At 48.1% G+C, this 12455-nt stretch overlaps 3 protein-coding genes across 3 annotated transcripts; all 3 read right to left on the minus strand.

Annotated features, from left to right (window-relative positions):
- Positions 1–1548, minus strand: Nkg7 (natural killer cell granule protein 7). The gene is made up of 4 exons (XM_028785815.1): positions 811–1548; positions 588–734; positions 360–494; positions 1–189 (listed from the first exon to the last, which is right to left on the minus strand). The coding sequence occupies exons 1-4, from the start codon at positions 965–967 to the stop codon at positions 131–133; spliced, it is 498 nt and encodes a 165-aa protein (XP_028641648.1). The 5' UTR covers positions 968–1548; the 3' UTR covers positions 1–130.
- A 717-nt stretch (positions 1549–2265) lies between these two features.
- Lim2 (lens intrinsic membrane protein 2) lies at positions 2266–7834 on the minus strand. The gene is made up of 4 exons (XM_028785818.1): positions 7660–7834; positions 4667–4816; positions 2815–2949; positions 2266–2607 (listed from the first exon to the last, which is right to left on the minus strand). Exons 1-4 carry the CDS (start codon positions 7832–7834, stop codon positions 2546–2548), a joined length of 522 nt encoding a protein of 173 aa, XP_028641651.1. The 3' UTR covers positions 2266–2545.
- An 845-nt stretch (positions 7835–8679) lies between these two features.
- Positions 8680–10582, minus strand: CUNH19orf84 (chromosome unknown C19orf84 homolog). Its single transcript, XM_028785835.1, has 2 exons — positions 10548–10582; positions 8680–10085 (listed from the first exon to the last, which is right to left on the minus strand). The coding sequence occupies exons 1-2, from the start codon at positions 10580–10582 to the stop codon at positions 9572–9574; spliced, it is 549 nt and encodes a 182-aa protein (XP_028641668.1). The 3' UTR covers positions 8680–9571.
- Positions 10583–12455: the final 1873 nt, after the last annotated feature.

Genomic DNA, 12455 nt, shown 5'->3' on the forward strand with positions numbered 1-12455 from the left:
TTTTTTTTTTTTTTTTATTGAGTGTATGAAGAAACCAATGAAGGATAAGGCAAGGTGGGACAGAGACAGAATTCTTCATTCCTTTTGTAGCTCCAAACATCCTGTTGTCCCTGCCGTCCTTGGCTTCTGTTCACAAGGTTTCATACTCAGCCCGATGAGTTCTACAGTGAGCGCCCAGACTCAGGCAGCCTGGTGTGGAGACAGAGGAGGGAGGGGAGATTAAGTACTTGAGTGCCCTGTACTGCCCTGTACTGCCCTGTACTGCCCTGTACTGCCCTGTACTGCCCTGTACTGCCCTGTACTGCCCTGCTCCAGCCCCCATCATGGTCCTCCCCCAGGAAGGTGGGCTGAGTAGTCACCTGCAAAGAGGAAGAGGATGAAGGAGATCCAGCCTAGGTAGAAGGACCAGGAGAAGAAAGTCTGGACCTGGGGAGATGGACTCTGGCTCCATCTCGTACTGGTATACACTGCCATGGCCACTAATATGGAGACAGCTGCGGACAAGAACAAGAGACAGCTGAGCTGGCTTGGCCACTGCAGAATTCACTAGCCCAGGTGTCCCAGTACAGCCCAGATCCCATTCATACCTGCAGCAAAAGCCATGACAGTTGAGACCAAAGGGCCACGGCCGGGAGCAGACAGGGCCGGGATGCAAGACAGAACCAGGAAGCTCACGGACACCAGGGCCCACAGGGCAGCCAGGATACAGAAGCTCTGTGTCACATGGATATAACCTAGTGCGAGACGATGTGTCTGGATGTCTGTCCCCACTGCACATTCCCACCACCAAAGAGCCCATTGCCCCTTTACCTGCTACTTGAATCCCTTGGCTCGTTGGCCAGAGGCCAGAGTGGGCAGAGAAGTTGTGGCCGGTGGCTACTATCCAGAAGTCAGTGCTCAGAGCTATCAGAGAAGAAATCAGGCCCAGAGAGCCAGCAAGCAGGGCCAGGGACCGACAGGGCTCCATGGACACAGCTCTGGGTTTCCACTTCTTAGGACAAAGACAGAGATGATCCAGACTGTTGGCTCTTAGAAAAAGGAAAAGGCCATGTACCTGGACTCCTGGTCCTCTGAGCCAGAGAAGCCGCCAGTAAGCAGTGGCTTTGTCCAAGGATTTTCTGAAGCTTCAGTCGTGGTGTCTGGTCTGACTCTTTTCACACCCTCCCTTCCTGAGTGGCTTCCCCTCCCCTCAGATTGGCTCCTCTCCTCCAGTGTGGTGGGGGAGGGCTCTGCTGAAGTCTTTACTTGCTGGCTGCTCTGGGGGATGTCTACCCTCGTGTTCTAGTTAGTGGTTTACACTGTTGTTGCAGGTTCTGCACAGGTTCTCCACAGTTGGAGACAACTGGTTTCCTGGAAGACCTTGGTGGGGTGTTGGGGGCAGAGGTGGGAGGTGGGCTAATCATACTAGGGTGTGAATTAACTGAAAGGGGAGATGTGGCTGAGGAAACAGTTGTGTCACACTTTCCTGTGGTTTTTACACTCCTAGACTCTAGCATTAGAGTTTCCAACAGTAAAGGGACAGTGGAATCAAAACATCAGTCCCATAGGAAAAAGGACTTGAGTGGGAACAGAGATTCCTCATTCCTAGTCAAAGCTTCTGTCCAGAACAGACAGGATTCCAAAAAGCTTGAGGAGAAGAAGACCTTTCCACATCCTCACCTCACAGATTAAGTGAGAAGTCACCCCACCTGGGTTGGGCCCTCCAGCATAGGCATCTTAGCACCAAGATGAGGGTGTCTGAGGAAGTGGAAGACAAAGTGACACTTCTGGGTCCTCTGTCTCATGTCCTCCAGTGGTGTGCAACACCTTCTCTACAGACAAGCACAAAATGTTTCTGCCATCTCTTAATGTGATGACATAGGTCTGCCTCCCCAACACTCAAGAGATCTGAGGCTGGAGAATCATCAGTTTAAGGCTAGCTTGGGCTACATGAGACTCTGTCCTTCCAAAAAAGTAAAATAAAATAGAGAGGGCAAAGCAGTGTGTGCTGTCTCTCGTGAAGGGGCCTATCGAGGGACCAGTAGAGAGATAAAGAATGGCCTGGAGCTGAGGTGGGTGAGAATCAGGTAAGCTTTGTTCATCCTATTTTCCCACACATCCATTTCTAGACGTTAAACCATGGCTATCTCCTAGGTAAGGACCAATTTATCTTGTTTCCATCCCTGTATAACAGAGGAATGAGGCTACCACAGCAGAAGGCACTGCCCCCTCCCCCACTAGCTCGCTTCTCTCCAAGCAAGCCCTCTGACAACTCACACTTTGATGGTTTCACATCAGTTTTATTAGGTCCCCAAATGTCTCTCTAAAGGAGTTTCCATTTTCTATCACCCTTCAGGGCAGGTGAGGGCTTATGTCTTCTCAACTCCCTCCCACTTGACCCTACTTTTCCTCCCCACACAGGACAGAAGGATCAGGGGCTCCCTATCTAGAATCCAGGACTGAGCCCCCTCATTCCCTCAGGAGCCAGGGCTTCCAGCCTCTAGGTCCTCTCCCTCCTCTTCAGTGCCCTCGTTGTATCTTCCAGCTCCAAGTTGTACCCCAGGGCTCAGCGTGGGGTGGATAGGCGCCGGCACTCATGCATCCGGTAGGCACACATGTAGAAAATTCCTGTGTGGACAGACATCTCTATTGATACCCCAGATCCTCTTGGCCTACCTTCCCAGCCCAAAAGACTCCTTATTTCCTCCCTCCGTTAAGGTCACCAGACCCCTCAGAGTCTGCCTTCAGAGTTGCGTAGGATACTTTGTCAACTCAGCCTCTGAGGTTGCCTGCTGGGCTCCAGGTTTCAACCTTCCCACCCCTCTGCCTCAGTACCTGCAAAGAAGGTCATGAGCAGGGCCACCCAGCCCAGGATGTAAGACCATGAAAAGCGCCAGTCCCCAAAGCGGCGGCCGAGGAAACTGACGGTGACTCCGGTGTAAATGGCCAAGGCCAACAGGACAAAAAGGGCTGGGGAGAGAGAGAATGGGGTGGGATGGAGCTGGGCAGGAGAACTAGAAATAAGAAAGAGGGCTGGTTGATGGGGGTGGGGAGAGTCATGAGAGTGAAGGTGATATGGGGATGGGATTGGGTGAAGGCAAGGCTGGGAAGCACAATAAAGCATTTCTGTTGATTTTCTCTGGATTCTGCTGGCGGCTACATCCTTGCAGTGCTCTGAGTTACGGTGCATCTTACTCTAAAGAGCTCCTTGGATCACATTAGAGTTTGTATGAATCAACAGGTGGCTTAGAGTGCCCATCAGAAACACTCACCAGGAGATTGTTTGAATACACATCCCAAGCTCAGAGTGTCTCAGAGAGCCAGTGCAGTATGTAGCTACTTCTTCAGTGCTGTGAGGGCCATCATTCTCCACATCACGAAGAGAATGGACTAAATCTCTGAAACTGTAGGCCAGCCCCAATGAAATGCTTTCTTTCTTAAGAGTTGTTGTGGTCATGGTGTCTCTTCACAACAGTGACTAAGACAGCTTATTAAGATCTTGAGCCTGAGATAGTAGGGCTGCCTCTGGGACAGAAGCTGGGGGTTAGACACGGTCCATGGGCAGTGAGTTCATTTGTGATGGTTGGGCTTCCCTGTCAGTTCTACTAGATTTAGAATCACCTAAGAGAACCTCCACTTTCTCTGTCTCTGTCTCTGTCTTGTCTGTCTGTGTCTCTTTTTCTCTTTTTGTGGTGTATGTACACGTATATGTGTGTGCATGTTCATGTTTGTGTGTGTATGTGTGCATGTGTTTGTGTGTGTGTGTGTGTGTGTATGCATTGTGTGTGTGTCACAGCACTTGTAGGAGGTCACAGAACAAATCTGTGGGAGTTTGTTTTCTCTTGGGTCCGGGGAACATAAACTCAGTTCAACAAGCTTGACAAGTGTCTTTAGCTACTGAGCTATCTCACCAGCCCCTCCAGAGCATTTTAACTAAGGTACAATATCCACCCTGAATGTGTAGACAACAGTATCTCATGATATGGGGTCATGTACAGAAAAAAAAAAGTAAAATAACATAAAGTAAAATAAAATAAAATAATAGAATAAAAGTGAGCTGAGTACCAGCTATCATCTCTCTGCTTCCTGACTGTGGATGCAATGTTACCAGCTGCCCCTTGCTTCTGCCGTCATGACTTCTTTGTCACGATGGTCTGTGCCTTCAAACTGTAAGCCAAATATACCCCACCTTCCTTAAGTTGTTTCTTGTTATTTGGTCACAGCAATGAGAAATTCCAGGAATGTACTATTTACCATCTGTGTAATGAAATTCTGACAGGACTTACCTTATGTCTCTCCATTTGCTGGTCTTGAGCTGAACGTCTATGAAGAGTCTGTTACTGTTAGTGTAGACGTCTCTTAAGTTCTGTGGGGTGTTAGTATTAGAATCCCTGCCTAGAATCCCCCAGTGAGGGGCTGGGAGGTGACGCAGTGACAGAATGTCTTTCTAGTGTATGTAAATTCCTGAGATTTTATTCTCATCACCAGGACAAAAGAGAGACAGGAAAGAAGGGAGGGAAAGAGGTGATTACCTAAAAGCAGGGTAAAATCAGAGAAGAAAGAAAAAGTCAGTGGCACAGGGTCTAGAGATGAGTGAGGGAATGTGCAGAGTGAGGAGAAGTGGGTGCTGGAGTGGGACTGGGGAGCTGGAAAGCTTGGGTGGGGAATGAAGGGTGGGGTCACTCACTGGAGGCGAAAAACATGATGCCGGCGGAGAAGGGCCTGGAGAGTCGAGTGAAGGCAGATTGCTGCGCAAAGGCTAGGACACCCATGATGATGCCCGAGGTGGCACACAGGGCAGACAGGATCATGAAAGCCCGGGTGGCATTCCAATATGCTGTGGGGACACAACACAGTCACTCCTGGGCTGCTACCTCTGGGACCACCGTGCCTTGTTTTTTCCATGGATTTAACTCACCTCTTCCCTCATTGGACCTGGCACACTCATCCTCATCCTCCAATGCCCCAGCTCTCACCTCATCCAGGAAGCATCGTTCTGATTGTGTCCACTGTGCACACCCTCTGCTTCAGGTTCCATGGGCCTTGTGAAATATTTCCCCATATGTTCTTGACAATGACCTCTACCTTACTGGTCCTTTCTATCCTGTTCACTGTACTTTCCTATGTCTGAAAAGTCCTGTCCATGTGTTTTGACTATATGTATGTGTCTGAAAAGACCAGGGCAGAATACCTCACTCTCTCTTGCATCCTCAGTCCCTGATAGCTGTCTTGCATAAGATAGATGTTTAGTAACAATTTTGAGACTGGGTCTCTTGTAGCCTAAGTTGTCCTTGAACTCATGATGTAGCTAAGATTGACCTTGAATTCCTGACTCTCCTGCCTCCAGCTTCCAAGTGCTGGAATTACCAGCTTGAGAAACCATCCTTTTCTCTGTTTGTTAGACAGGCTCTCACTACATAGCCCATGTTTTCCTGAAAGTCTGGGTCCTCCTGCATCTCCTAAGTGCTGGAATTACAAGTGTGCACCACCATGTCTGCCTCTGTCCAATCCTTACAGATGGCCAAACTGCCTGCCAGTATTCCTGGGAGACAGAAGGGGTATAACCCACAGAAAGTGCTTGAGCTAGGTAAGCACTTAGTCGGTTACGTCTACTACTGTTGTTTTCAGGACTAAAACTCAACAATTATAAGTAATATATTGTAGAAAATTTTGTGCAGTGTAACATTATGTATAATGATATATTATCTTATATGCTGCATTGTATGATACATTAAACAAAACATTAGTTATTACTAATTTCCTATGCTATAGAAAGTACACTACGTAGAGCATATTATTTGTTAATATTATATATTCATACCTAATATATACTATGTAATGTATTTCTCTGTGTCACCCCTTTTCCATCATGTGTGCCTATGCCTGTTTATGTGGGTGCATGTGTGTATGTGCATGTTGAGACCCAAGGTCAGTCTTGTTTTTCAGGACTTCTCCATCTTGTTCTTTGAAACAGTCTCTCACTGGTCTGGAGCTCACCAAGTACACTAAGCTGGCTGACCAGTAAACCCTAAGGATCTACTTCTCTCTCTGATGCTTCAGGGTTAGAACTTATGTAGTTTTTACTTATTTGTTTGTTTGGGTGACAGACAGTCCTTTTGCTTCAGCCTCCTGGTTCTGGTTAACTGGCTAGCCTGCCTGTCTGACTACCTACCTACTTCTGAGGGTTTAAATGAGAATAGACCCCATAGACTAGACTCATATATTTGAAAGCTTATTCTCCAGTTGATGGAACTATTTGGGAAGGATTAGGTGGTGTGGACTTCTTGGAGGAGGTGTGCCACTAAGGGTGGACTTTGAGGTTTCTAAAGTCTATGTCAGGCTCAGTGTGTCTCTCTGCCTCCTACTTGTGGATTAAGATGTGATCGCTCAGCTACTGCTGCAGTGCCTCTGCTGCCTGCCTGCTGCCATGCTTTCCATCATGATGGTCACAGACTCTAACACTTTGAAACTGTGAGCCCCAATAAACTCTTTCTTCCTAAGTTACCTTGGTCATGGCATTTTGTCATAGCAGTAGAAGAGTAAGATGCTTCCTAGCTGTCTATCCATCCATTCAACTATCTTTTCATGCTATCCTATCTATCATCTAGTTTGTCCCACCCTTCCTAACCATCCATCCATCCATCCATCCATCCATCCATCCATCCATCCATCTATTCTAGCTGTCCATCCATCCATTCATCCATCCATCCATCCATCCATCCATCTATCCATCCATCCATCTATCCATCCATCCATCCATCTATCCATCCATCCATCCATCCATCCATCCATCCATCCATCCATCCATCTATTCTAGCTGTCCATCCATCCAACCATCTAGTCTATTCATCATCTTTCTATATTATTTATACATCTATTCATCCTGCCCATTATATAGCCTATCTTTCTATCCATCAATCTTATCAATCATATTTCTATCCTATCTAACCATCTATCCATCCATCCACTCTATCATGTATTTTGTATGTATGTATGTATGTATGTATTTATGTATCTATCTATCTATCTATCTATCTATCTATCTAGTCACTCACCCATTTATCCTAGCTATATCAGTCTTTCTATCCTAGCTATATCAGTCAGTCAGTCAATCAATCAACAATTAATCAGTCAACTATTCATCCATACATGGATCCATTTATCTATAATTACATGGCCTGGAACACAGTAGATAGGAAAGAGTCTTTCATCTGGCATGCAACTCATTAACAATCTCTGCGGTCCCTGTCCCTAACACTATTGGCTCATAGTATCGATTGGCTTATTAATTATTTGTATTTTGAAACAGGGGCTGTGAAGCCTCCAACTCACAATCCTCGTGTCTCCACATCCAAAGTGCTGAGATGACATGCATATGCTACCACACCCACCTCATAGCTCATATACCAACGTTTTTTAAAAAGGGAGGTGTTGCAGCCTCGCTGCTGCATCTGCCACCCCATTAACCCAACCACAAAACCTTACACCCTGTCCCTGTAACTAGAAAACAATCCAGAGATACAAAGCCTGTTCCACCCCCTGTTGAGTATCCTAGTGCCAGGACCTGTGCATCTCTGAGCTACCATGCTCTCCCTCAGAGTGCCAGGGATGATGGAGTGAAGCTGTGCTCTGGGGGAGGATTAGACCTAGTACCATTCAGACCCTGGCCTCAAGGCTCACCGATGCTCTCCGTCTGCAGGAAGCACTTGTTGCCCAGGCAGTAACGCCACAGGCCCTGGTGTGCGAAGGACCCCGACAGCCGGTACTGCATCCAGTGGTCAGTCGCTGTGGCTACCACTAACAGGATGGTCCCCACCCAGGCACAGAAGAGGCCACCACCCATGAAGCTGTACATGGTGATCTGTGAAAAGGGGAGAGCTGAGGTTGTAAACGGTTATTTATCCTGGGCCTGACAGAGGAGGGTTGGGGTCTGGACCCTGAAGTGAAAGGAAGGTTGGGGAATAGATGTATGGCCCTAAAGGAAGAGAGTAGGGGTGGAGACTGGCCTCTTGGGTCTGAGGGAAGAGGACAAGTGCCTAAACCCCTGGGTCTGAGGGAGAAGGGCAGGAGCCTGGACCCCTGGGTCTGAGAGAGGAGGACAGGTGCCTAAACCTCTGGGTCTGAGGGAGGATGGCAGGAGCCTGGACCCCTGGGTCTGAGGGAGGAGGACTGGAAATCTGGATTCTTCATTCCTGACAGGAAGATGTCCATAAGCCTCTATTGGCTCTTGGAGAGGAAGGGCTAGAGCTGGGATTCATTTCCAGGAGAGAAGGGCCTGGGAGCCTAGACTTCCCGGGTAGGGGGGCTGTCGGTCTCCCGCTGGTGCCTACCTGAGTGGCAGAGTCTGTTCTGAGCCCTCCTTCTGCCACAGCCCCTCTGTGGATACTGAGCCGAGCCAGGTTGCTGGGATCTCTGCCTCGTGGTCCCCTCAAATCCCTTAAGCCTCCCCACACAATGGCTGCATGGTCTAGCAGCTTCCAGCAGGCAGAAACACAGTGGCAGCAGAGGCCCCAATGGAATTTGCTGAAGCAGGGGACAAAGGGGCCCCATCAACCTGTGTGTGACCCTTCCCGTCTCCCAGCCTTTATTCCCTGTCCTCACCCTGAGTATCCTGAACCTTGCAGAAAGCACACCCCACACAAAGAGATAAGAGTAGACACCCTTTTATTTCAACCGGGGCTTCCCAGCTCGAGGGGCAGTAAGCAGCAATGGTGGAGGTGGGTACAGGTGTCTAGACATGTCAGGCCAAGGGGTTCTTGGTCGGGTAGGATCAAGGGCTTGTCAGAGCTGGGCTGGGACATAGTAGATGCTGGGGCTGAGGCTCGAGTTGAACAGAGTACTATTGTTAAGTGAAGGTCAATATGAGATATAGTGAATGCAAACTGAGGACCAGGAAGTGGGGAACGAGCCTAGGCTAGTAGTCCACACCGATCTTAACACTGGAGTGACTCAGAGAGGAGGACTGGTTTTAAAACAAAGCAAAATGAGCTGGGAATGATGGGAGGCCTTGTGGACCAGACCTTTAATCTCAGATACTTGGAAGCTGAGACAAGAGGATCGAAAATTCAAGGCCAGCTTGAATACTTGTCGAGACTCTTTCTCAGGATAAAAATAAGAGGATCACAGTTTACTTCAGAGTTTCACTAGCACACAGGAGGCTAGCACTGGAAAAAAAACAAACACCAGCAAACCAACAAATTAGGGATGAGAGAGTGGATTTGGACTGAAGACCAAGAGGTGTGTGTGTGGGGTTGGGGGAGTAGTGAAGATGGGCCGACTGTAGAATAGAGAGAGGAAGAGCTTTTCAGGGGTGATTTGGTCAGGAAATGAGGCTGGAGCAGCCTTGAGAGCACTGAGAACAAACTGGAATCGTAAGTAGCTGGGTTGGGATGCTGTGAGTCTGGGCACAGGAGTTTTCTTATTTCTAGGACTGGTTTGGTGATCTGCAGGAGGTTTACCAGGTGATCATCTGCAGGAGGCCTTCAGAGGTTGTAGTCTGGGGACTGGGGAAACTGTAGGAATAATATTTCTCAGGGTATTTCTGAAGTATTGAGAACACTGGGTGACCAGGTACTGGACGCTCTTCAAGGTCCTAGTAGTCTGTTTCCCAGTCTTCAGACAGCCTTCCAGCTTCCTTCTGCCCATCCTGGGATGGTGGTGTCACTGGTGGGGTACTGGGGCCAGCCCCAGGACACCCTGCCATGCTCCTCTCCATCCTCTCCAGCTCTTCAGCTCTTCCAGGCCCCCTTTGTGACTGTACCCGGCCTCTGCCCCAGCCCCGGAAAGGCCTGCGTCGAACTTCCCAGCCCCCACGGGCCTGGCCCGATCTCCTGGGTGGCCTCCTGACTGTGTCTGGCCAGATGTGGCTTGGCTGGGCAGCGCAGGAGCAAGGGGGTAAGGACTGCTGGAGGTTGTAGGTCCCCAGGAGAGCACTGTGTAGGAGGTAGGACAGGGTGTCTAGGCGGATGGGTACTGTGACAGAGGCCAGTTGCTCTGGGAGCCCCAGGTGGGTTGGGTCTAGGGTGTTCAGGAGTGACGGTGGCAGGTCTGGGGTGGTTGACACAGGGCACGACTCAGTCCCAGCTGATGACAAAGATAGATTGTCCCTAGGAAGGTAACAGGGCGGTCAGTACATCACCAACTGCCTGGTATCTTTGCACAGCCTCCAGGAGACACCGTATCTGTGACTTCCTCTACCCACTGTCATATTCCCTTTTCTGAGTAATCCCAGGATCCAACTCTTCAGTTCCAATTCCCAGCTGCTGTGTCTAAGGCTTAACTTAGTAATTAATTATCTTACTTATTTGAGATGAAGTCTCGTGTAACCAGGCTCTGTAGCTGAGGATGACCTCCAACTTCTGTTACTTCTGCCCCCGTATCTAGAAGCATCTTGCTCAACAGTCAGCCACCAAAATCCTTGAGAGAATTCCTAGGTCATACTCAATACCTGATTCTGTCTATTTGGATTTTAAACGATACGTTCAGTTCAAGACACTGCTTGCTCTAATATTCTCTGCCCCCTCTTCTTAGCAAGGCTCTCTTCCCTGGAAGGTCTTTATCTCACTCACCCGTTACACAAAGACCCGTCTTTTAGCTCGTCCATCTCCTCAATCGTGTCTGAAGTCTTTTCCAGATCTTTCCAGAACTTTAACAGGAAAGGGAGGGGCAAAAGAAGGAACAGGGCAGGGCCTGAAAGTAAAGAGGGCAGTTCTGGGGCGTGGCTAATAGCCTCATACCTAGATAGAAGACAGAGGCAACTCATTTAGATCCAGAGGACCAAGCCAGGTCCCAGCAGCTCTCGAATCCCAACTCTTGCCTCTTAGACCCATGGCTCTAGACCAAAGACTTTCTACCTCAGACTCAGGTCCCAGGCGTCTTTATTCAGACCCAGGAGTCCAGGCTCTTGCCTTCCTCCTTGGGATCTCACCTTTCTAAGTTAGATCCAGGGATTCAGACCCAGCCTCCTTTCTCAGACCCAGGCATGTAGACCCTAGCCTCCTCCCACAGACCCAGGGATCTGGGCCTAGACGCTTGTGGCTCCCTCTGTATTTCTGTTGCTCTCAGGATGTTCTTAAGAATTGCTGACTTTCAGACTGGGGATCCTAGGTCCTGGTAAACTTAGGCATTCAATCACCTTAGGTTTACCCAGTCTCTTTGTTTCAGTTTCCCCATTTTAGAAATGGGGCCAATGTCACTGGTTCTGGTTCACAGTATGTGTGAACACTGTCCTTGCTGCTATTATGGGTCTGGGGTCATTCGAAGTCTGACTGTTAGTAAAGTTTAAACAAAGAAGAGGCTTTTATTCAGCTACTGGTGCTAGGTTTACATCTAGGACTCAGGATCCCCAAATACAGGCCAGCTACATCAGTCAGGGGTTTGTAAAGTCAAGGAATATAAAGTTACATTCTGTTTACCTACAAGAAGAAGGTTATCTGGGGCAAAACAAGCTTTTGCTTACAGAAGCAAAAGCAGAAATTAACTTTACGACCTATATTCTTGCATAAGCATCAGGTTTGTTAAAAACTGTACAAGACCAGGCGATTATAAGAGTAGCCTTTAACAGCCCTTGACATTAGACTTTTCCGTTACAGCTCTCTGCAAAGCAAAAGCACAATAAGTTTTAACTTTTAAACGGGAAGTGAGCCATCAACTTAATGTTAGCCAGCATACTGCCATTAGAGGTTTATTCTTACTTTCAATTATGTGTATAAACTGCAGATGCCTGAAGACAGAGTCGGATTTCCTGGAGCTGAAGTTACAGGGAAAACTGAGCTCAGCTCCTCTGTAAGAACAGCAAGTGTCCCTAACCGTCCCTAACTGTTACACCATTCCTCCAGCCCCTTAGCTGGAGACACTGCCACCTCCTAACTGCCACTGCAGTTTGTTGAGAAGCCTTTGCCCTTCTGTCTGTTTACTTAAGGAATATTTATTGAAAGTTGGCCATGATGCTACCTACCATCATGGTAGCAGGATGAGGAGTTCAAGGTCATCCTCAGCTACCTAGGGAATTCCAGGCCAACTTGGGCTACATAAGACTGTATCAAAAACAAAACAAAACTCAACCAACCAGAGTATCTGATGATATTAAATCAGGGCAACGAGGGTATTGAAACAGTTGCTTAGAGAAGGGTATATAAGAAGGTTCTAGAAGACCTTGAGGTTGACGGGTCTAGTGGACAAAACAGAGTAAGTTCTGGTCACAGCAAGCAAAGGAATGAGGAAGCAAAAGGCTGGAATTTTTCTTTTTTCTAATTAAATTAATTAATTAATTAAGTTTATTTTGGAGGGGGCAAAGGTTTGTATAGCTAAGGCTGGTCCCACATTCACTACGCGGCTGACAATAAATTTTAGGTCTTCCTGCTTCCGCCTCCCAAGTGCTGAAATTACACTTACATTTTATGTATTACATAAGATTGAACGCAGGGGGTTATGCAGGCGGGGAAGGTCTCTATCTACTAGCTACATGTCCAGCCTAA

The sequence above is a fragment of the Grammomys surdaster genome, unplaced genomic scaffold, assembly GCF_004785775.1.
Source record: "Grammomys surdaster isolate TR1022 unplaced genomic scaffold, NIH_TR_1.0 125349, whole genome shotgun sequence".
Taxonomy (NCBI): domain Eukaryota; kingdom Metazoa; phylum Chordata; class Mammalia; order Rodentia; family Muridae; genus Grammomys; species Grammomys surdaster.